We start from the raw sequence: 26,301 nt of genomic DNA, 5'->3' as shown, positions 1-26,301 counted from the left end.
TGTCTCTCTATTTGTGAATACTTACTACTGTATTTTACTTCTGTAGATTGGTATAAAACATTTACACCCCTGATGAAGTCTCACAACGAAACACGTTGGTTTTAAGTTTCATCCTTAATCTTGTGAAAATTACACCTCTGACAAGAACTGGATATTAGGGTGGCCAATCCCGGGATCCCGGGATTTGGCCCCTAAAACGCTGGGATTTCAATACCGGGATTTCGGGAATAGACTGTGCATGCGCAGTCTAATGCCAGGCAGCATCTGAGCTAGTGCTCAGACGCTGCCCGGCTTCTCCCATCCCGGGCAGTGCGGCTCTGCACAGCGCTACAACGTCAGAGGTCACGCTGCGCAGGCCACACAAAAGCCTGACGTGCTGACCTTCCGCCTCACTGACTTCCCGCCGCCTCCGAGACCACCCACCCACCAAGGCTGACCCCCGTATAATCACCCGCCTAGGCTGCATCATGCCACCCACCCACCCAGGCTGCATCCGCCCGGCCGCACCTGTAAGTAAATTGCGGGCGGCCGGGTTTTTGCATTAGGGAAGCCAATCCCGAATTCCGGGATTGAAAAAATGCCCCGGGATTGGCTTCCCTACTGGATATGGAAAAAGTGTTTTAAATGTTTTCTTTTAATAACTGTTTTATGATTAAAACTCATTGTGTATTAATTATAAAGCTTAGAGAGGCAGGAATCACCACTTAAAAACCATAGGGCGCCTGGCAATACTATTGTGGGTATATTTGGATTGTGGAGCCCCACTAGTACAGGATTAGCACACACCTTCAGGAGCCCGCAAGGTCTTATATCGGACCATATCTTTATTCCTGTGATCCACAAGGGGACCTCATATTCTTATGAATAGCTCACCCCCTAACATGGTATGGATGTAATTACACCTTAAAAATCAAATTAGGAGACTAAATTACAGTCTATTCACGATTGGTCTTATACTATTAGGTAGCCTGAAAAACCTGAATAATAATCAAACAAGGGTAGCCTTCAATTCCCAATTACAGCAAAAGGCTTAGGCCTACTATCGGACCAGTTGGTATTAAAACCCATAGAAACCGGATTAAAGAGTTTTCTTGATAAAAGATCTATGAAGATCTGTTATACATTAAACTGTTCACCCCTGATGAAGTCTCACAAAGAGACAAAACGCGTCGGGTATCCGTTGTGATCCATAATCTAAGGAATACACCTTTGTCAAAAATCCAAATCCAAGATAAAGTCTGATTTAATTGATTTATTTGTTTTAATTGTTTTAAATAAATGTTTTATACTTGAAAAAGTTGTATACTGATTATGGTACTGTTAAACTAAGGAAAGACAGGAAGTATCTTGATAAAGTACATAGGGTGCTACATAACACTATTGTTTTGGATATTGTTTTGTGGATCTCTCTAGTAGGAGATCTAGTGTTACTAAGCGACCAACTTAACCTAGCGCAAACTCTGGAGATATTGTGTAATATATATATATCTTCTGAAAAGGTGTTGGAGGATTCACTTGTGCATACCCCTTTCTGATTTCTCCGATATTTTAAAGAAATTCTGGTATTGGTCATAGACCTAGCATACCGCATATTCTTGTGTACCCCTGAGGAAGTCTCTTCGGAGACGAAACGTGTCGGGTTTATCCATGCGGTTCCAAAGAATTCTAATCTGCTAATGCTTCATATAAATGTTTTTAAATAAATGTCATTGAGAATGTTCGATTGTCTATTTGCCTAAATCTGAGCACGACAAGGTGGTGGGAATCTCAATAGCGCCCTCTACATCTCTCTTTTGGTCTTTGTTTTCATCTCCCACTAACAGTGGAGATTTTGTAAAGGCAGTATGCTTTATAGTATTGGAAGCACTTACAGGGTCAACCCTCCATTTGCATATATATATATATATATATATATATATATATATATATATATATATATATATATATATATATATATATATATATATATATATATATATATATATATATATATATATATATTGGAAAGAATTACAACGGCACTCATGGGCTAGTGAAAAAGAATTGCTTCTTTTATTGTAGTATTTCTACGTTTCGGTCTGTCTTCAAACCGTCATCAGGTCATTCCTGATGACGGTTTGGAGACAGACCGAAACGTAGAAATACTACAATAAAAGAAGCAATTCTTTTTCACTAGCCCATGAGTGCCGCTGTAATTCTTTCCAATCTACACATTTGCAACTGAAGGCACCTGGCAATAAGAATCTCTGCAAAGCGTGAGTGCCGGACCGCAAAAGACTTTCTCTGTATATATATATATATATATATATATATATATATATATATATATATATATATATATATATATATATATATATATAAATAAATATATCTATATATCTATATATATATATCTATATATATATATCTATATATCTATATCTATATATATATCTATATATATATCTATAATATATCTATATAGATATATATATCTATATAGATATATATATAGTGTCAGTGAGTCTCTGAAACACTGCTATCTGCTGGCAGAGAGTGACTACATCTCTTTCTCACACATGCACAAACACAGAAGGTAGCAAACTAGCTTTCAAAGCTTTTGCTGCGAGCGGGCTCACTAGTACAATATAAAAATACTTTTTGTAAAATTCACAAATATGTATACAGAAGTAACCAGTCCATGGTTGGACAGATTTTTACACACCACACATACAACTAGAGAAGCCAATCCCAAGATTGCAAATGTTTTGGAGTCCCAATAACACACAGGATTATAGATAATACATTCCAGTCCATTACATACATTAACAGGATTCAAATCTCATGGGGCTGGAGATAATGGGATAATCTGAGGTGGTTTTGCCAAAAAACAACAGAGGCCAGGGCTTAAGGTGCAAACACACTGTACAATTCATGTACCATACGATATCTTATACGATTTACCCGGAAAGTCCCGGTTGTCAAAAGCATACGATTTGTTGTTTACACACCATAAGAGATTGTATACAATACATGATGTCACAGCTGTACTACACTTTACTATCGTATGCTTTCTTTTTTTTTTTCAATAATTTTTTATTGAAAAGAATGAAATACAATAATAGAAGGTATCAATGAGTAACAGTGTACAATGCATACATTTTCAATTTTCTTTTTGCGTACAATCAGTAATGAATATGTCTACAACTAAAATAACAAAGTGTGTAAAAGATAAGTTGTCTATATGTATAATCAAACATTTATTTTATATAAAACATATCTTATATAGACATCTTCAATAAACAGGAGTACAGATAAAAAAATCTAATGTGTCTGTCTTTCTTTTTCGGTTCTATCGTATGCTTTCTAACCAGAATTGAGTTACATGTTCATACGAGCGGCTCCCTCCTATTCGACTGGAAGGAGCACACATAGTACTACGGATAGTGCATACACACGGTACAAAATAGTACACTATCTAGCAGGACATTTAAGACTAGCTAGATAATGCACGAGCGAGCACACTAGATCATACTGGGCGTATGCACATTTAGGGCCCTGCAGATGCCAGGGGGCCAGGCTGCAACCGATGCCAGAGATAGAGCAGAGCTGGAAAGCACATTTATATGTGCAGAATACATTGTGTTTGCCAGGCACCTGCAGGTGGTCAGCAAACTTTATCCAGACAGCTACTGCCAGGAGCCTGCACTAGCACCGGCCCACAGTCCACTGATAGGCCCTTATTCTGATTGAGTCGGATGGCTGTGTTTTCGGCCGGACAGCTGATGTATTGTGTTTGCGCATGTTCAGAAGTGTTTCTGCGCATGTGCGAATGCCACGCACGTCCGAATACGTCGTGAATTCCGTAAGAAAACGATCGGTAAGAACAATCCGAGCAGGGGGTGGAAAGGGTTGTGAAGGGCTGTTTGGGCTCATTACCATATGCGTACACCCTGCGTTTCATGGGCGTTCCCATAAAAAACACTGGGCGTACGTATGGCTGTGACGCACGTGTGGGGGGGGGCAGACAGCTGACATAGCCAAACAAAAAAGAGAATAAAGACAGCGCTGATTCGGAATGTAATCTTAATAAAAAATGTATTACTAATAACAACAATTAATTGACATAAATTACAGAAATCACCGGCCGGCAATAATCATAAAAAACATATAAAAAATATATATATAAAAATCACTCTATCCACTCAATGTGAGGTAATGCATGAGTTATTTTGTTAGTAAAGCATAGCAGAAGAAAACAACTGTTATGAATACTTTCTCTACTGAGGTTTAATTAGTCCAGGTTTTGATTTTTATTGTAATTTCTTTGTATGGAAGATGATTGTAATAAGCAGTCAGTAGTTTATTAGCTCTCTCACAGCTTGGTTGGTTAATGAATCAAGTGTTAGTAGCATGCATATTAGCCAGATTTAGCAGGGGAGTGTAAACTCAATCAATGCTGAGAAACAAATTTGATGCCTGAGCCCATAAGAGCTCTAACTTGCCAGTCTTCCCGTAGTACTGCTGTCTGGAACCATAGGGTCCCGGCTGCTGGTCCTTAATTAGTCCGGGTTTTGATTTTTATTGTAATTCCTTTGTATGGAAGATAATTGTAATAAGCAGTCAGTAGTTTATTAGTATACACCTTTCTGAGGAAGCCGCCGAGCTACAGGCGGAGAAATACGTAAAAGAACTTTGTGTACACTGCCGATCACCTTGCCAATCATTCTGCCACCCCAGAGATTGTCCCATGGAGAGAACCCTGAAGGGCTGCATAAACTTTGGCAAAGGACCAGCAGCCGGTACCCCACGGTTCCAGACCGCAGTACTAGGGGAAGACTGGCAAGTTAGAGCTCTTATGGGCTTAGGCATCAAATTTGTTTCTCAGCATTGATTGAGTTTACACTCCCCTGCCAAATCTGGCTAATATGCATGCTACTAACACTTGATTTATTAACCAACCAAGCTGTGAGAGAGCTAATAAACTACTGCTTATTACAATCATCTTCCATACAAAGGAATTGCAATAAAAATCAAAACCCGGACTAATTAAACCTCAGTAGAGAAAGTATTCATAACCGTTGTTTTCTTCTGCTATGCTTTACTAACAAAATAACTCATGCATTACCTCACATTGGGGGTTATTCTAGTTCACTCTTTCTGACAAAATCCTTCTTAGATGGACAAAAGCATGTGCACTGCAGGTGGGGCAGATGTAACTTGTGCAGAGAGAATTAGATTTGGGTGGGGTTTTACTTCAAAGTGAGATCTATATTGCAGTGTAAAATTAAAGCAGCCAGTATTTACTCTGCACAGAAACAAAATAACTCACCCAAATCTAATTCTCTCTGCACATTTTACATCTGCCCCCTGCATTGCACATGGTTTTGTCCATCTAAGAAGGATTTTGTCAGAAAGAGTGAACTAGAATAACGCCCATTGAGTGGATAGAGTGATTTTTACATTATATATATATATATATATATATATATATATATATATATATATATATATATATATATATATATATATATATATATATATATATATATATATATATATACACACACACACACACACACACACACACACACACACATACATACACACACACACACACACACACAATTTTTATATATTTTTTTTATGATTATTACCGGCCGGTGATTTGTGTCAATTAATCATTGTTATTAGTAATAACATTTTTATTAAGATTACATTCCGAATCAGCGCTGTCTTTATTCTCTTTTTTGTTTTGCTTGTCTGTAATTTAAGGGGTGTAGTATCTTTTTTTAAGGACAGCAGCAGATTCGCAACTTGTTTAAAATAAATTTGCGCTCTGTCATTTTTCTAGATCACATAGCCGGATGCCAACTGCCCGCCCATATCCCTGCTTTCGCATGGAGAAACGTCTGAGTGGTCTGACCGCTCGGTCCATCATTCGATGGTCGGCGACCATCGGAGGATGGGGGAGTTGTTCACATGAAACATCCACTCGCGGTCCGTTCGCTCGGTGTCTTACTGCGCTCGGATGGTGTGAGCGATCCGTATAGTAGGCAGGGCTAAGAACACTCGGTGGCCATCCGAAATACTCATCCGTCCGAGTCAACTAGAATAAGGGCCATAGTGTCTCCACCTGTCCTGCACTAGGTGCACATGATGCTCGGAGAGCCTGGAAACCGGAGCAGAGACAGCGGGTGCATGTGAGAGAATATTCCTGTAAGTGCAAGCCTAATCATGTTAATTTTGGTGATGGGGGGGGGGGGTTCCGAACTGCAACCTGGGGGAGGGTGTATGTATGTAAATGCACACAGTGCTAATCAATGTGTGCATTTACATTGTCAGTGGGACTGGGGGCAGTACCATATTATTTGTTTCTTGTACATAATGTGTTCTGCATACATTTCAAAGCTTGCCAAATTAGTATGCAATATTTCTGTAATTATATAACATTAAAAAGCAACAATTTTACCTGTCCAAGTTCTTCGTTCAAATCTGATGTGTTCACAAGTGGGCCTTCTCCTGTAGTCTCATCAAACATCTCCTCATCCCACGTGAGGAAATAAGAGCCCAAGAATTTCTGCATTTCCACTGTGACGTACATAGAGACAGGGATAATGTAGTTGAAAAGGACCATGAAAGCCAGAAAGTCGGTTAATGCTCTGATAAACTGAAACGACACAAAACCGTCATTGATTTTAAGTAGAACAAACCATTACTAGAATGAAACATCAATATATGGATTTTAAACACAAATGCATAAACATATAAAAAAAAAACAATGGAGTCAAATTAATTAACCTATTTTAACATGATCTGCAGATTTAGGTGGGATACACTAAAGTGAAAATGCATTCAAAATCCCAATTTCAGACGCTCCCTGCATTTTTCGTATGTAATGTCGGGCTTATTTTCGCATTGTGCTCTAGAGCAGGGTTTCTCAACCTCGGTCCTCAAGTACCCACCAACAGTTCACGTTTTTCAGGTCTCCACACATAACCATAGATGATCTAATTAGCTCCACCTGTAGATCTTTTAAAATGTGCCAATGAATAATAAATACACCTGTGTTACTGCTGGGTGACCTGAAAAACGTGGACTGTGTGGAGTCCTGAGGACAGAGTTTGAAAACTCTAGAGGGATCTGATTAGATCCCTCCCAGAACCTCCCAACAGCTTCAGTGTCCCTTTGAACATGCAAAGTGGGCCAAAACCAAGTAGTGCTGGCATCGCAAAGGGCAGCTCTTTGCGGAAGAGTGGTCCTTCGCAATACTATACTAAATGCATATGTTAGTACATATGCAATTAGTATCAATGCAATGTGTGACGGGATGTCCTGAAAATGCTTCATATATTCGACCCTTAAAGAGAGCTCTATTTAGAATATTTTCCTTGTTTTTTTTAAATGATATACAAGTTCTATACATCTATAAAAATCAGAAAAATATACAAATCTAAAACCGTAAAAACTTTTTTTTTTTTTTCTTGCAAAAGACCCTCCCAGTAGGCACTAGCACTACACAGGTTACTTTATTTTAAGCCAGTACAGTACATATCATCACTTAAAAACTATAGAATAGCTGCCATTTCTGAAAACTGGTGTACAGGTTAAGATTACTTTACAAATCTGATTTTAAAATCCTCAATGTTCTAGAAAATATAAAGCATATTGGTTACTATGCCTTACAGCACAGCATTCTTGTAAATGTTATCATACAGTATGAAGTTATTTTCAATTATTATTTACTGAAGAAATAACTAGGAGTAATACAATTTTAAAGCCAAAATGTCTCTTGCAGGATTGCAAATCAATAACACTTAAATGTTGGTGATATTGACTGTGTTGTATGACATCACATAACATAGAACGTTCGTGTAGGAAATTATCGATTCACTGATATCTCTTGTAAATAATGTAAATATGTGTTACAAGCTATTGCAGTGTTCAGCATTCAATTTATATTAGAGAAATAGCATAAAAAAGTCATTTTATTATATAGTTTCCACATTTATCTCACAAAGTGGTGCTTGGATAGTTTTGCTGAAGTTGAAGTGATATAATAAATGTGAGCTACATTTAATCCAGCTATGTACTCTAGGGAAGCCTCTGAGCAACACTGCCTGGAAAACGCACAGCTTGAGGCGACATGACAGGGATATACGATGGTCCCTTTGGCAGGCAAGCCAACTGTTAAATGTACTTCATGACATCCAATTGCATTTAAAAGGAAATAATAACTAGCAGAAAAGACTATTGCTGCCAAATAAAACTGAAATGTAAGCTCACGTGACTACTCCTTACCACGTTCCGTTGCCTTTCCGACACGGTTTTCTGGTTGTACCAAGGCTCATCGCGAGACATATCGATCTGCCACACATACTTCAGTACAGTGTTTATTAAGGCTTTGCTGATCAGAATACACAGGTACACAATGAGGAATGCATTCATTGATCTAGGGAAATATGTAAAGCTTATGTTAAATAATGGTACAGTGGGGCAGATGTATTAAGCCTTAACAAGAGATAAATGCAAGTGTGACAAGGAGAGATAAACGTCCAGCCAATCACCTGCTTACTGCCATGTTACAGGCTGTGTGTGAAAAAAGTCAGTAAGGAGCTGATTGGCTGGATGTTTATCTCTCCTTATCACCCTTGCATTTATCTCTTGTTAAGGCTTAATACATCTGCCCCAATATTTGGTAAATTATGCCAAAAGACTCATTATGCCAACTATTAGTTCTAACTATTACCACCCTGAAATAGTGGTAACCAGTGGTTTGAGAAGGTGCAATTATTATTTTTATATTGATGAGCCAATAGCGACATTGTTTTATTACTGGCAGCAGTGGCAGAAATGCAGTAATGACAGACCAGAATAGCAGAACCACAGCTCCATTCTCAGGCCCAACTCTCTGTGATCCCTTTGAATAGAGAGAAGCACGGACACTAGCGTGGTATTGCCAGGCAGACTTGCAAACAATTGAATATATACCGGTAAATAAGGCATTCCACACGGCCTAAAACAGTATAATCAAATGAAGAGATCAAATGTACCAATAAATAATAGTATATACACAGCACATGAAGTACTGTAAACTAAAATATTTATATATTATAATTATATTAATTGTGAATGGTTGTCAATTTTTTTTATATAAAAGACATCCAGGTGCTAATTCGAATACTATTATTAATATTAAAATTTTTCAGTTTCTAAGCTGCAAATAGTATATTGTGTCTGTGTAGACACACCTCGATTGCAAGTGTACAAACTCAAACTAGTTGTTATTTACTAATGTTCTATATGTATTATATTTATAAAGTACGTGAATATATATATATGTAGCAGGAATGGACTCACTCACCAGTATTAACGAGGTTCTTTGCCATGCTGCCTGATTAAACCTGACTGAACCACATTAAGACTGGTGAGTGACTCCATTCCTGCTACTATACATTTGGTAAATGTCCGGCAAGGTTTCTACTTTTGAACTGTCGCCCCAACAAGCTATTTTGAAACGGAGTGCCAGCAGGGTAAATTGATGATTTATGTAACTCTGACACTGACCAGTATCCTATTAGCAGTGGTAGTTTACAGCAGCTAATAGGTTTGGTGGGGCTATTTAAATTAGCCCTGATAACTGGCACTTATCGGGGACAATGTTTTTGGTGCCTCATGTACCTGAAGCATAACCAGCAAAATTTGACCCTCGGAGCATCAATAACACATGGGATCAGAAGCTTATCCAGTGTTCCCTTGTGTTATCGCATTATCATGGGTACATTTTTTAGGCCAAAAAAGGGCATATAATCTAATAGCGCGATAATGACTATCAGGATAATATCACGATAATATACTATTTCTGTTGCCTGAAAAATTATCGTATCCAATAGGATACCAGCCTTTATTTGAAAGCAAACACAATACAATGTAATTTTATATAGTGTCTTGTAGATTGAAAAAAGGTGTTTTCTGATCCTTACTAGCATTACTAAATTGTTGCATGTGACTCTAATTATAAAAAATGCATGATAACACTTTACTTTTCAACAGCAGATCTCTTCTGTGATTTGGACTGGTAATTTAATGCCATCTTGGTTTCCATTCCAGTGTATATAGCAACACCTAGAATTCCGAAGAGAGAGTAAGAGGAGATTGTTACTTGAAACCAATGAACAGTAAAATGCACTGAACACAACACACCAAGGACAGATACTTCACGGCGGAAACTCAAACTGCAAAATCACATCAAAAACATTTATTTTACATTTTGTAGGCTACAGGAAATAAGCAGGCGCTCGTATGTGGCTAATTTCTCCATATGACATTTAGCCGAGTTATATTTGTCCTTTAAAAGCCTTCCTGTTTATGATTAATTCATTATTCCAACAATATCCTATTCTTAATTTTTTGGCCTGAAACCAACAAAACAGGAATCTGAATGTTTGATAGCTTTACTTATGATCTTACTTTGTAGCAGACATAAATGGGCAATGTTGCCTAGGCTTTGTAATGTACTCATTGACTAAAATGTTTAATATAATCAGATAGTTATAATGTCAATAATCAAGAAAATATGTGCAGAGCATTAGAATAGATTTTAGAAATGTCGTTATGGGTATCAGCGCACGTTATGTACGTGAACCGAATTCTAGTGCCAAAACCTATTCCCCTACCCCACACATGCACACAGCCAGATAGACCCCAGCATATCCTGCCTGTCGGGATTCCTGCATAGGCCTTTCTAGCGATAGAAGGATTCCGATGCTGGTGTTGTGTCAGTCAAAAAAAAAAAAAAAATCGACAACTATTGGTCGACAGTCAAAAGGTCAACATGGCCAATATGTCGACTTGAAAAAGTCTACATTAAAAAGTTCAACATGGGTTTTAATTATTTTTTTTTTTAGCCGACATGTGTCCACAGGCAGTACTTTATACCCTACCATTCACTACGGCATGGTGGGAGAATATAGCGTAGCAAGGCACCTTGCCCGAAGCATGGCTTGCATGGCTAGGGGACGCTGTACACTTAGACGGTCTACATACCGACCTATGTTGACAAACCATGACCTTTTGAATATGTCAACTTTTTGACCCTGTCGACCGTTGTGACTGTAGACCTAGACATTGTAGATCTAATATACCGTTACCAGGATTCTCGTGCCAGGAATTAATTGCCAGAATCCTGATTGCCGGCATAATGTCCACACCCCCATTTTAATATCCACTACAGCTCAGCACTAAAAGTCTCCCTCCATTATCATTTAGGAATGAAGACTCCAAGGAGTGCCACTCTGTTCTATTCCTATTATGTAAAAAATTTTTGATTGCTGGCACCCATGGCAGACATGGCCAATCACATGTGTGTGGGGAAGGGTGAATTCTAATATACACAAATACCTACCCACACACATTTCTAAAGCACGCTATGATAACATATACTGTACTTTCACAGTACCAGCTTTAAAAGAAGTGACCTGCATATGACATATATGCAGATTTGTCCCCGAATACAGTATATAGAGAACATGCACAATCAAAGATACTTACCAAACACTTTTTCAGTGTTTTTTAACGTAGCACCACGAAGCAGCAAATTCTCTGATCCCAGAGGCCTAATCAAGAAGAAAATAAAATCACAATTTAAACAACCATCTAATGAACTACAGTATAAACATTTTTAGAACTATTATGCAGAACAAGAAGTCCACATACCTTGCAACTGGGTCATCTGTTTCATTATAAATATTGATCCTACCAACAAACCTTAAAAAACAAAATCATCATATAAATATGTTAAACCAGCCAAAGTATAATAGTAGTAGTAGTAGCTGCAGCAGCAGCAGCAATAAAAAACAACAACAACAACAAGGTTTTCAAGTGGTCTGAAATAATGATCTAATGTACACTCAGTAATTTTAATTTTGTCAGTAAAATGTATTCTTACTTGTAAAGATCTGGTTGCGGTTGTTCACATTCAATAGTAGCGTGCAGAGTGTCCATTTCTTGTTCATGGTGAAATGCTTTGGTATCCTGAATTGAATAATATGTCTAGTTCGGGGAAAAAAATAAATCTTTAGCAATTGCACTTTACCACTCTTAAAAAACACCACAATGCAATTACAGCATAGTACTGCTCAATAGCTGTAGAAGAACACACAATTACAATATGAAAAAATCTACATGGTCCCTCCCAAAATGGCCACCACTTCCTTCACCAATGTCTCCTATGTGATAGTAGCCATTTTTGGAGAGTAGGTTCCAACAGTATTCCATAATGTCAGGCACAGTAAAGTATGGTCCAGTCACTACCTGCAGGCTGTAAACAAGAGCTGAATCACAGTATGTGACATTGTTAGGAAAGGAACACATCACATAATGTAAATGTCAGCAAGAAAACATAGTAGGGCTTTACTGTGAGACCGATACCCCAGATAACATTTTAAATGAAATCCATTTAAATTGCATATGCTGGGCAATATAACCTTATATCAAGTCTCGAACAGACTTCAGTAGATACATTTTGTACAGCAAATGGAACATATTTCAGGACTGGACAACTGTACTTACTTTATGACTAGATTCTCCATCCAAACTAGCTGTTGTAACAAAACAGGTCCCATCCTCCCTGCTCGAGGAAAGCAGTATCATATCACATGGAAAAACCTCATCCTCTTTCACCATTACAATGTCTCCCACCTATAGAAGAAGGGGATATCTTATAACGATTAACATACAACAGGTGTTCATCTATACATACATACACACACACACACACACACACTTTTAAATGGCAGCAGAAGAAAAGGGCAAGGATCGATAAAGCAATTTGCAATTGCCCCCCCCCCCCCCCCACCCCCATTTGCATCCGTTTTTAAACAATTATTATATTGTTTCTAGTGTCTCAGACAAGTAAATAGTACTAGGATTGATCTACACGATACATAGGGCCGGCTCTACCATTAGGCAGCTGCCTAGGGCCCGGGAATCTGGAGGGTGACACTTTGTCTGCCTATCACGAAATTAACAATGTCTATGAGGAAGACATCCGTTTTGCAGGTGACAGTTGTGGATCTTCTAAGATACCACCTCTAAAAGATGCTGGAAAGTGGGTATTGGTGGCAGTGTGGGGTCGGGGGGGGGGGGGGGCAGCAGATTTTAATGTTGCCTAGAGTGCCCAGAAGTCTTACACTATCCCTTACAAAAACATACTCACTCTCAGTTTCTGACTTTGCTTTCGGACTAGTTTGCCATGTTGGATGACATGGACAGAATACTGGTTCATTGCATTGTCAGCTTTGTGCCGTAACCAGTCTTCATAGCCCTATGTAACAATAATGAATAATGCAAGTCATAAAATAAAAGTAGTCATGGTTCTAAAAGATTTTTTACTTAGCCCTTTATGACACATTTCATGTTTCCGGTGTATACCAGTCAAGACAGTGATACACCATTAAACAAATGAGGCCCTAAGTAAACCCTCGTCCCAAAAAAACCCCCAAAACATATGGTTTGGTTATTTTTGTGGTACTTGTTTCCTAGCAGGGCGCCCAGTTTTCTTACGTACGCAAACGTAGTGAAATTGCATCGCATACCGTGTATAGTGCTGTACGATGCGATGTCCAAGTTAAGTGCACAGGAGTGCTTATACAAGGAAATATCGCATAGGATCACATGGCACCAAATGCGATGCGATATTTAATTGTACACGCACCCTTGCCCTGAAATGTGATGGGTGCTTACTATGGCATGTAAGCACCTCTGGCATTGTTTTCCGTCACCTCTTGTATCCACGCCACCTCCGACCTTTTCATACCCCCACTATGCACGTCGGCGTGGAGTTGATTTTATACAGTGTGGCAAGCGCAGTGAGCCACCGAGCCCTCGTAGGGCTCACTGCGCTTGCCATGCTTCGGGCTCGGTGGCTCGCCACACTATATAAAATCCACTCCACACCGGCGTGGATAATGGGGGTATGAAAAGGTCGGAGGACGCATTCAGCTGCGCTCGCCATGCTTCGGGGTGGCGTGGATACTGGGGGTGACAGAAAACAATACCAGAAGTGCATACATGCCATAGTAAGCACCCATCACATTTCAGGGCATGGGTGCCTGTACAATTAAATATTGCATTGCATCGCATCTCATTTGGTGCCATGCGATCCTATGCAATATTTCATTGTATAAGCACTCCTGTGCACTTAACATGGACATCGCATTGCACGCATCGTACAGCACTATACACGTTCACGATGCGAACACTGCTTGCTATTCATTCTAATTTGCTATTTTGATGCTCTAGCATCATCTGGAACACATTCACATTATTTTTATACATTTGAAAAGACATTAGTATTTGAATGGAAATGTCCCCTGTGTCTCTTATACCCCAAGGCACAAATAGCCTATAACTGCAGTGGCGTAACTATAAATTTTGCTCCCCCCTGCCCAAAAAATTGTTGCGCCCTCTCCCCCCCCCCCTCCATGGCATTTTGGGAAGACAAATACAACACTGCACTGCACTTTATTTATCTAGCCATATAAAAAGTAGGGCCAGGCATCTTGTATTGTATAGCACTCAGCCAGCACAGCTACATAGTAAGGTACACACAACACCCTGTCTACAGCTAGATAGGCCTGAAAGACTGACACTGCCCTCACCTTATTATTAGAAATGATGAGGACGACAAAAACTTCTTCAGAGCAGGCAGCCTTCACGGAGCTGGCAACTGCGTCAGTGTGCTGCTCTGCGCGTCTGACTGTGGCGGCAGGAGTCGGGACGGGGCCTCGACGGTGACATCATATGCAGCGACGTCAATCCATCCAAAGCAGGAGAAAAGGCCGCGGCTCAAGGAGGTGGCGGACCAGAAGAGCCTTCCACTATGCTGCTGCGCTGTCCGTGAGTCGAAGGTTGTGTCAGCTAGCATGGTCATGTGATATGGGCACATGACACTGCTGGTGGGAGCGTGATAGGCTGAAAAAATCACATGGTGCATATGTGTCACTGCTAGCTGACACAACCTCCGACTCCCGGACAGCACTCTCTAGTAACTCACAACAACCCTTATGTCCCGCACTAGCCCTAGGTAGTAGCAGTGCCGGGCGGGTGCCGGCATCTGGCGCCCACGCAGCCCCCGCTCCTCCAAGCGGCAGCGGGGGCTGCCTTACAGTAGCTATGCCACTGTATAACTGTAGGTGTTATGTATATTTGTACCGTCACTGTTGAACTGTACCTAAACTGGCTGTTGCGCAGCAATCCAAATCAAATACCTACGCAAGTATACCTGGCCAATAAAGCCGATTCAGATTTACACTTCAAAACAAGTTTGATGTTGAAGTGTAAATGATTGCCGCTTAAAAAAAAAAAAAAAACGGGAGATGTATTACCAAATCTATCACTTTCTGAATCTCTCATCCTATTAAAATTCATCCAATAAGTCAAAAAGGGTTAAAGCAGATAGTGCCCCATATGTAAAATGCAGCATTACCTGTTTAATTGCAGTCACAGTGATGACAAAGAAGAGCGGTAGACCACTGGTTATTGGACTGGTTGGTGTATCAATGATAAGCTACAAAACACAGAAAACACACTCAATATATAATAATGACAGGAGCAAAGTCATATTTATTTATTACTCATGCAGGTATTAGTACCAAAGATAAAAAATAAATGATTTTAATGGGAAAATAACCAAACTACGAAAAAGTCTTATTACAGAAATGTTTGCATAAAATCTAATCTCATTTTGTTTTACCTATGGTAGTGGAATAGTCGTTTACTTACAGGGAGAATGTACAGTAAGTCCATAAACACAATAAAACAAAACGTGTAGAAAAGTACAAACGTATCATATCAGGTTTCCCTACACCATAGTGTGATATGTTATCAGATATTTCTGAATTTAGTAAACCGGAAATACCCTTGTTATAATTAATTTATTCAATGTTTTCCCAGAATTATCCCTGTACTATAACCTAAATAACATAGCTACAATATAACCAGTTTACTTTTAACAAACTCTCAGAACAATACTTGTGTCCGCATCTCTGAACCAGTACTATTCTCAAAAAGTGCAAATAAAAACAATGGGGAAAATTTACTAACATGTGTATTCTACTAAACCTAATAATCTGATTCAGTGGCGGAACAAAAAATATTGCGCCCCCCCCCCCCAGGAAAAAATGTTTGCGCCACTTCACACCAGTTAAAACACCCCCCCTTCCCTGGGGAACGGGCAGGAGGGGTCCATTTAGCACCCCACTGCACCCACAAGGAGGGGAGAGCTGGGGGCGTAACAATAGCACACGCAGTCCCCAGGCGCCCACACTTAGGCCTTATTCTGGTTGGTGCGGATATGTCCGCGTGCGTTCGTTCCGCCAATGTTTTGTGTTTGCGCATGTGCAGAGGCATATCTGCGCATGTGCGAAAGGGACATACGTCCAAATTCCGCATGAATTGTTTACACTACGAACAGGGGGAGGAGAGGGGCGTGAAGGGCTGTTTGGCCTCATTAATATATGCATACGCCCCGCGTTTCATGGGCGTTCCCATGAAAACGCTGGGCGTACGTATGGTAATGCGGCCGTGACGCACGTGTAGGGGGCGGACATATGACATTGCCGGATGTCAGCTGCCCGCCCAGATCCCTGCTTTTGCACGGAGAAATGCCCGAGTGGTCTGAGCTCGCGGGAGCTGCCTGACCACTCGGTCTGATCGAATGATGGGGGCGGTTCCCAGAGATGGAGGAGGTGTATACATGAGAAATCCACTCGTGCTCCGTGCGGTCAGCGGCTTACCGCATTCGGACGGAGTGAGCGATCCGTACGGAAGGCGGGGTTTAGGACGCACGGTCCTGGCCGCATATTCGGCTCCGGCCGCACAGACCAGAATAAGGCCCTTAGTCAGCACCTCCCTGCAGGGGCTGCGGCACTATAGTTACCCCACTGATCTGGTTGGTGAACTCTAGTAACTTTTTACTGTGTTCTTTTTAGCAATTAGTGACCAGCTTCATTATACTTACAGCACAATTCATGGGGGATTCAAATGCTAAATCAATAGATACGCAATAGTTAATATACATTTTAGAAATTTATTGACCTTTAGTGACTCAAGACCATTGTCTTTATGTAATGTTACAATACAAATAACCATGAGTCAGCTTCCAGCTCAAAGGCACTTTCCTTAACATGAAATTGACTATATGACTGTAATAAAGGGAGAAAGCACTGACTGTCTCCCTGCAACTCTGGACAGTATTAATAGAAATTAAGTACTTGATGAAGAAGAAAATAAAATAAAATCAGTGGAAGTACTATTATGTAATGCAGCAGGGGGCATGACAAACAAAGGCAACGTTTAAAACTAATGATGTATGTAGTTCTGCTCACTATACAGTACAGGGTTTATAGTTCAATAGAAATCTAGCTCATGCTCAGCACTGTGATTCTAATCATTATTCCAGGGGTTCCCAATCTTTTTTGAATCACGGCACCCGAAATTACCACAATTTTTTCATGGCACCCCTAGGCCCCCCCCCAAAACTAATTAGATTGGGTTTATATGCGATTCTTAGGGTCAGTTATGTTGTAAAGGGCAGGATTTGCTTCTGTTTGTACACATTTTATGATTGGCAGCCATCGGCACTGGTTTTTCTCATAAATAACTAACCATTAATAATATGAGTTGGTTCTGGGCCACCAACCCAGGGCACCCCTGCCTGTGTCCCGAGGCACCCCATGGAGCCACGGCACACAGTTTGGGAACCACTGCATTATACCATCCATACTGCCTCACTTAGGGCCAGATGCACTAAGCTTCAAAAGTGATCAAATGGAGAGTGATAAACAGCCAGCCTATCAGCTTCTGCCTGCCATGTCACAGAATGTGTTTGAAAAAGGTCAGGCAGGAGCTGATAGGCTGGTTGTTTATCACTCTCCATTTTATCACTTTCGAAGCTCAGTGCATCTGGCCCTTATACTTTATAAGTCATGTAAAAGTAAGTTGTTTCTACCAGTGAGCAATTAGTGGAGCATCCGCATGTTTGCATGGAAATCTACTGAAAATATCCCTCCAAAAATGGCCACCGCCAAGGAGGAAACAGAAAAACAGAAGCTATAGATCAGTGATGGCTAACCTTGACACTGTAGCTGTTGTTGAACTACACATCCCACAGCATGCCCTGCATCAGTTTTAGCATGCAGGGGTTTTAGTAAAACTGTAGCAGGGCATGCTGGGATGTGTAGCTGCAGTGTCAAGGTTAGCCATCACTTCCTACTTAGAATATATTTGTGGGTGTGAATGAGCGCTGCCAGTATGTAGATAATTGTAGGGTATGTCATGTGGCAATGAAAATCAGTTAGAGGATAATCAATCTGTGGTACAACACTATTTTAAAAGGTGAAATAGTTTTCCTATTGTGGCCAATATATGGGTGTGCAGGTTGCAAAACTGGGATATTAATCAAACTTGCCTACCAGAATGGCCAGAAGGCTCCCAAAAATCAGGTCCCCTATCACATTTATCTGTCCCCCCGCAGCTCTTCATGGAGTATGTGGGGCTAAATTACAAAAATTGTCATTTAAGCTCCTCCCTGGAGAGCTGTAAAGCGCAGTATTTACTGTAATAGAGCAGATCTTGATGTAATAAAGCTCAGGCCCCATCTCTGGAAATTCCACAGAGTCTCTCCTCTCTGGGCTTCTCCCACAGAGGAGTCATTTAAAGTCAGCAAGCATGGGTATAATGAAGTCTTTTCCAGCATGGACACACCCCTGCAGTGAAGTCACACCCTTGCATCAAAGCTACATCCCCTTATTTGGGACAAATTCTTTAGATTCAAATTCTATTGGTGTGGGGGCACATTCTTAACCAGGGGTCAGGGAACTTTTTTACCCCAAAATATATTTAGATACACCAAAGTTACCCCCTTAATTTTGAAATGACGGAATCATATAATTGTAATACACACTGTACCCCTAGAAATTAATTTATACAGTATATTCTGCTAGTATGGTACACAGCCTAGCATCAAGTGATGATGATGATTACCATGTATGGCTGTGCGTGGTACAAAATTTATTCCACACACAGCTATACATGGTAATCATCATCATCAATGGCTGCCAGGCTTTGTATGGTATAGCCATAGATAATGTGACGTCTAGGCAACTATTAGTGTCAATATTACAAGATGATATAGAGACAGTCTGTGCAATGTTTTCCCTAGAGTAGAGATGGGTATACCTTGACAGGAGCCTATAACCAGGCAAAGAAACTAAGTGCCGCAGTGGTAGTACAGACGGTGCGCTGCCAAGATTGTGCAGCAACTAGTCAACTCTACTGAAGAAGTGGCAGAGTTGGAGGCGGGGCCCAGGGCATCACGCAGGGAAGATTGTTATACACAAGGGCCTGACGCACTGCACCAGATCCTTGTACACTACAGTACTGTAACACACACACACAGCTGGACATGTATATAGAATATATATATATATATATATATATATCCTGTCTATACAGTATGTACAAAGATTAAAATACTTTCTGCCATGAATCAGCGTAAACTTTGGCAATTTGACACTCATGGATGACATTTTAGAAACTTACCTGTACAAGAAATATAATTAGAAAGTAAAAATTTGCTATTCTTCTGAATTGTTCAAATAAATTCTTCGGCACAAAGTTCCAGAATGTGTACTGTAAGAAACAAGTAGAATATGTATGACAAATGTAATTAAATTTGATAAATAAATTATGATTAATACATAATAAATGACAAACCTTCATATTCCCAGAATAAAAAAATTAAAAAAGTGAAAGGCATTTTTGCTGGGAAGATGTTAACCTTTGAACTACTGTAACATTTCTAAATCAATCGATTGAATTGGAATTTCCCATAGAGAGCAGCAAATCTCTTATTTAATTGCCCAGAACTGTCAATCTGTGAGTGTGTGTATAACGCTGGGTGGAGTGAAACTCCGCCCAGCGTTAAACACATTTACAAGGATCTGGGCTATATATGAAGAGACCGAGAGCTATCATGGCAAGGACCTGTGTAACTGAGAAAAAACTGGAATATAGCAGCGCTTTGAACTTGATTAGAATATTTGTAAAAAATACAATGATATAAATAAAGGATTGGACTGATTGTACAATTTAAAAGCAATACATTTTATTAATAAAGTGACCAATGGTGCTGGTACGATAAAAAATGGGGGAAAGGGGAAATGATAAAATCACAATGCAGGACTGTCCATTCCTATTATGCCGGAGACCATATATTGTGCAAGTGCAAAGATAATTGGATGGGGGTTACCGTCCACCTGTAGACACACCGGGGTGTAGCTTGTGCTCCCTGGGACTCGAGGCCCGAGTTGGTATTAGGGCCGAGTCACCGTCCAGAGTAGGGGGAGACTCCCGGAAGTGGCACTCCCAGGGGTGGTTCTGGGGTCCTTGGTGATGTATAGTGTCCACAGTTAGGTAGGTCCAACAGGGTCCAAAGGCTGGTCTGGAACAGTCCAAAGATGAAAGATAAAAGTGGGGCGACACCTGACGCGTTTCGCCGGCTCAGCGGCTTTATCAAAGGTGATGGGGTGATGTGACTGAGGGGTTTTTATACCAGATTCAAACAGGAAGTAGGTTTGGTCACATGATACACAGTAAAAACACATAATCGGTCCAATCCATAAAAAACATAATAAAGGATATGTAGAGGAGGCAGAAAGGAACACATATATACTTGGTAATAATCATTGATTAATTTGTTATAGTATATCGCTGTAATACATGAAAAGAAAAAATAAACAAAATAAAACATTTTATTGGTGAAAGGTGGTCATGTGCCACTGTAAAGGGATGAACCCTAATTGGTTAAATGAGTAGCCTGAGTAATTATAATGGCCCTGTATTGGTCGGGCGTGTGAATCAGGAAGAATGGCGGAAGTGATGAAATAGTGAGGGCGGAAGTAAAACGTCCTTTTTACATAGCTAATGGAAGAAGGTGTACAGAGTTGGTTGTATTTAATCACATAGCCGCGTTAGACCGCGGTACATTGGTGGGCATGGTTTTTAAAAATCCACAGTAAATATTTCTATGTGTGCGGTGCTTTGAGAGCACGAATGTGCGCACACCCGGTCATGTGACCACCGGAGGTGCTGACGCGATGACGTCACGCGTCAGTGTGCGCGTCAGACGTCACGCGTCAGTGTGCGCATGGTTGGCGGCTCCCCAGTGCGTGGCTAGATGGTTGGCAATTTGCTAGGGACCCTGTCACGTGGTCGGGATGGAGGTTAACATCCTCCCAGGTTGTAATCACGTGATCTGGATCCCGTTGTCATGGTTATGTATAGCGTTTATGCGGGCACATAATGGGGGCATTTTTCTGGTGTGGATGATATATTAGGGAGAATGTAAATAAACTTATATACGCATCCATTGGTAAAACTCATATTTAGGAGTAAATACAAAGAGGAATCTTCTTTCTACAGATAGCTGGGAATTGGCACATTTTCTAAGGTCCGGGCACGTAATCAGGGGGCGGGGGCCTGCATATCTTCAAGCCGTGGTCACGTGATCTGGCTAGTTCATATGGGTTACCATTATAATATAAAATGCTTATATAGTTATTGGATGGAAGTAATATGACACATAATTGAATCTATCAAATTTGTCACTTTAAGCATACATTCTTGTCAGAAAAAAAAATATATATATAGTATATAGAAAAGATATGTATATATAATAATCAACTAATGGCAGATATACATGATATTAGGTAGGGAGAACAATAAATGGAGAATAAGGAAAGATATTGCTTTCAATTGTCACTCTGGTGAAAAAGATTTTTTTTTTTTTTTTTATAAATAATATAGTCACGAAGTAGCATTACTAAAATAGGTGGTTACCTTAGCAAATATATTTTGGAATAGAACATGCCCTTTCAAAAAGACTTCATTTTGAATATATAGATCTACTAATATAATTGTATACAATCTTATGGAAAAAAAAAGGGACAAATATTAGAGTATAACAGGATCCCAATGGTTTCTTGCATCTATAGAATGTAGTAGATGTACAGGTTTTGGAAGAATACCATTTGACAGAAGCCTATCTCTATACAGGAAAAATAGGTTTTCAGTCCGCCTGAGTGCGATACATGGGGGAACAGGAGCAGTATTGGAGGTTTGATGATGACATAGGGATGCACCTAGATCAAGATGTTCAGCTCGACGGATTCGTTTAGACCTTCTGGATGGATGGATCCAAACTGGTGCATCCAAAAGACTTCTTGGCGGCATAGGTTTCTATATCTATCGCCTCCTCTAGGGGTCGCATCAATATGTTCTATCCCTAGAATTTTTAGAGTCTGGGGGTCTTTGTTGTGGTAAATGGAAAAGTGCTTAGACACGCTATGGGTTATTAGACCGTTGATGACATTACGTCTGTGCTCTAAGAACCTTGTTCTTAATTTCCGGGTAGTCCTGCCTACATAAAAGATGTTACAACTGCAGGTCAGGACATAAATGACATATTTTGTGTCACAATTAATGAATTGTTTTATGGTGTATACTTTTTTTGTTGTTGGGATTATGTAAGTTTTTATTTTAAGGATGTAAGAACAGGTTATACATCTATTTCCGTTACAGTTGTAGCACCCTTTGGGCTTCTGGGGCAGCCACATGTTACTGGCATAGGTGGTTGGTTTTTCTTCTTTTAGGAAGCTCGGGGCCAGAATTTGTTTCAACGAGTTACTTCTTTTAAAAATAAATAACGGTTCATTAGGTAAAGATTTAGCTAGAAGGGGGTCTTGTTTTAAGATTGGGAAGTTCTTCTTTATAATATTCTTCACATCTTTGCTGGAATTATTAAAGGAGGAGATGTATGCAACATCCCTATTCGATGTTTCTTTCTGTTTATTGGTATAGGTCAGAAGGTCTTTTCTCTGGACACTTAGAACTTCTTTGTAAGCTTTTTTTACCATATGTTGAGGATACCCCCTCTGTAGAAATGCAGATGACATGTCCTGTGCTTGTCCGATGAAATCATCGGTATTCGAACAATTTCGCCTTAATCTAGTGAACTGGCTTTTCGGGATTGAACGTTTCCAAGGGAAATAGTGCTGGCTCTTGAAGTGAAGATATGCATTTTTTCCTACTTCTTTTATGTAGTTTTTTGTGATTAGTTTATTGTCAATAATTTCCAGTGAAATATCCAAAAACGTGGTTTTAGTCGCATGAAGTTGATGGGTGAAGGTGAGATTAAATTTATTTTGATTTAGGTGATCAACAAAAGATTGTGCAGAAAGTGCATCCCCATCCCAAATAATAAAAAGGTCATCAATGTACCGACTATACGTGACTATATTATTTATAAAAAAAAAAAAAAAAAAAATCTTTTTCACCAGAGTGACAATTGAAAGCAATATCTTTCCTTATTCTCCATTTATTGTTCTCCCTACCTAATATCATGTATATCTGCCATTAGTTGATTATTATATATACATATCTTTTCTATATACTATATATATATATTTTTTTCTGACAAGAATGTATGCTTAAAGTGACAAATTTGATAGATTCAATTATGTGTCATATTACTTCCATCCAATAACTATATAAGCATTTTATATTATAATGGTAACCCATATGAACTAGCCAGATCACGTGACCACGGCTTGAAGATATGCAGGCCCCCGCCCCCTGATTACGTGCCCGGACCTTAGAAAATGTGCCAATTCCCAGCTATCTGTAGAAAGAAGATTCCTCTTTGTATTTACTCCTAAATATGAGTTTTACCAATGGATGCGTATATAAGTTTATTTACATTCTCCCTAATATATCATCCACACCAGAAAAATGCCCCCATTATGTGCCCGCATAAACGCTATACATAACCATGACAACGGGATCCAGATCACGTGATTACAACCTGGGAGGATGTTAACCTCCATCCCGACCACGTGACAGGGTCCCTAGCAAATTGCCAACCATCTAGCCACGCACTGGGGAGCCGCCAACCATGCGCACACTGACGCGTGACGTCTGACGCGCACACTGACGCGTGACGTCATCGCGTCAGCACCTCCGGTGGTCACATGACCGGGTGTGCGCACATTCGTGCTCTCAAAGCACCGCACACATAGAAATATTTACTGTGGATTTTTAAAAACCATGCCCACCAATGTACCGCGGTCTAACGCGGCTATGTGATTAAATACAACCAACTCTGTACACCTTCTTCCATTAGCTATGTAAAAAGGACGTTTTACTTCCGCCCTCACTATTTCATCACTTCCGCCATTCTTCCTGATTCACACGCCCGACCAATACAGGGCCATTATAATTACTCAGGCTACTCATTTAACCAATTAGGGTTCATCCCTTTACAGTGGCACATGACCACCTTTCACCAATAAAATGTTTTATTTTGTTTATTTTTTCTTTTCATGTATTACAGCGATATACTATAACAAATTAATCAATGATTATTACCAAGTATATATGTGTTCCTTTCTGCCTCCTCTACATATCCTTTATTATGTTTTTTATGGATTGGACCGATTATGTGTTTTTACTGTGTATCATGTGACCAAACCTACTTCCTGTTTGAATCTGGTATAAAAACCCCTCAGTCACATCACCCCATCACCTTTGATAAAGCCGCTGAGCCGGCGAAACGCGTCAGGTGTCGCCCCACTTTTATCTTTCATCTTTCATCTTTGGACTGTTCCAGACCAGCCTTTGGACCCTGTTGGACCTACCTAACCGTGGACACTATACATCACCAAGGACCCCAGAACCACCCCTGGGAGTGCCACTTCCGGGAGTCTCCCCCTACTCTGGACGGTGACTCGGCCCTAATACCAACTCGGGCCTCGAGTCCCAGGGAGCACAAGCTACACCCCGGTGTGTCTACAGGTGGACGGTAACCCCCATCCAATTATCTTTGCACTTGCACAATATATGGTCTCCGGCATAATAGGAATGGACAGTCCTGCATTGTGATTTTATCATTTCCCCTTTCCCCCATTTTTTATCGTACCAGCACCATTGGTCACTTTATTAATAAAATGTATTGCTTTTAAATTGTACAATCAGTCCAATCCTTTATTTATATCATTGTATTTTTTACAAATATTCTAATCAAGTTCAAAGCGCTGCTATATTCCAGTTTTTTCTCATTGTCCAGTTCGGGCCTAACTAACCCGACTAATCAGCAGCTGCTAAGTGATACAACTCAGGTCATAGCGCCACCATACCACACACCCCCACTCTGTGGAGGAACTCTTTCTACCTGTGTAACTGACCCCGCACAGGCGGCAGCAGCTAACAACTAAGTCCTACCTTATCACAGCACCTTCTACTACACAACATGGGCTCATGTGTCCTGATGGGTCATGGCGCTCAGCGCCGTATATGCCCGCCCTTTCATTTCCCTGCTCACCAATAGGCTGCCCAACAATCTTATATTTTATTTTCAATATATATATATATATATATATATATATATATATATATATATATATATATATATATATATATATATATATATATATATATATATATATATATATATATATATATATATATATATATATACATATACATATATTCCCAGTATTGGCGCGGCACTCCAACGATACTTCAAGGCAGTGGGTAAAAGTAAAACTTTTCTTTATTTGCTGCAACATTTCGATGCTACGCAGGCATCGTTTTCAAGCAGAGTAACATACAAAAAACAAATACACATACCTTATATATACACCCGGTGTTTTCGGCGCCAACCGGGCCAAGCGGCTCCGGGCGAGTGGCGCAGGTCTGTGACGTCAGCGGCATACGCCAGCATGACGATCAGGCCTCTAATTGGTGGTGCTACCGTCACCATGACAAAATGTAAACAAAAACATAACACAAACGTCTACTGGTAAGTCACAGTAGCAGGGATCAAATAGCAGCGTATAGTAATTATAGTGGCAAGCATTAGCACCAAATGATCTATACGTGAATCGCAAAAGAGAAACAAAAGTAAACAATGCTCATATAACAGATTATAGCAATGTGGAGATGCCCGTATATTCGTTCAGCCCGTGTGGTGCGACAGTACCTAAACGTATGATCCACCTAGCCTCACACTTGAGGAGGGCCGCTCCCCTATTGCCTCCCCTCAAAGTCTGAGGTATATGATCGATCATACGATATCGCATGGAAATAACACTGTGTTTACACATCGCAAAGTGGCGCGCGACAGGTTGGTCGCTAGAGCCCACTATAAGTGCCTTCTTAATTGCAGATCTGTGGGCTGCCATCCGCTCCTTGAAGGGGCGTTCG

The 26,301-nt window shown here is 40.1% G+C and overlaps 1 protein-coding gene across 1 annotated transcript in view; it reads right to left on the bottom strand.

Annotated features, from left to right (window-relative positions):
- The window catches only part of ATP11A (ATPase phospholipid transporting 11A), a 177,036-nt gene that overhangs the window by 76,221 nt on the left and 74,514 nt on the right, over positions 1-26,301 (bottom strand). Inside the window, exons 3-12 of the mRNA XM_083170799.1 lie at positions 19,582-19,671; positions 15,467-15,547; positions 13,196-13,303; positions 12,550-12,678; positions 11,927-12,030; positions 11,695-11,745; positions 11,530-11,594; positions 10,023-10,104; positions 8,281-8,431; positions 6,452-6,649 (exon numbers count right to left, since the gene is read on the bottom strand). Of these exons, the coding sequence (XP_083026925.1) occupies positions 6,452-6,649; positions 8,281-8,431; positions 10,023-10,104; positions 11,530-11,594; positions 11,695-11,745; positions 11,927-12,030; positions 12,550-12,678; positions 13,196-13,303; positions 15,467-15,547; positions 19,582-19,671 (1,059 nt within the window). The remainder of the gene's footprint in view (positions 1-6,451; positions 6,650-8,280; positions 8,432-10,022; positions 10,105-11,529; positions 11,595-11,694; positions 11,746-11,926; positions 12,031-12,549; positions 12,679-13,195; positions 13,304-15,466; positions 15,548-19,581; positions 19,672-26,301) is intronic.

This window comes from Crinia signifera, chromosome 2 (genome assembly GCF_055691185.1).
Source record: "Crinia signifera chromosome 2, ASM5569118v1, whole genome shotgun sequence".
Taxonomy (NCBI): domain Eukaryota; kingdom Metazoa; phylum Chordata; class Amphibia; order Anura; family Myobatrachidae; genus Crinia; species Crinia signifera.
This window is presented reverse-complemented; position numbering and strand designations above follow the sequence as displayed.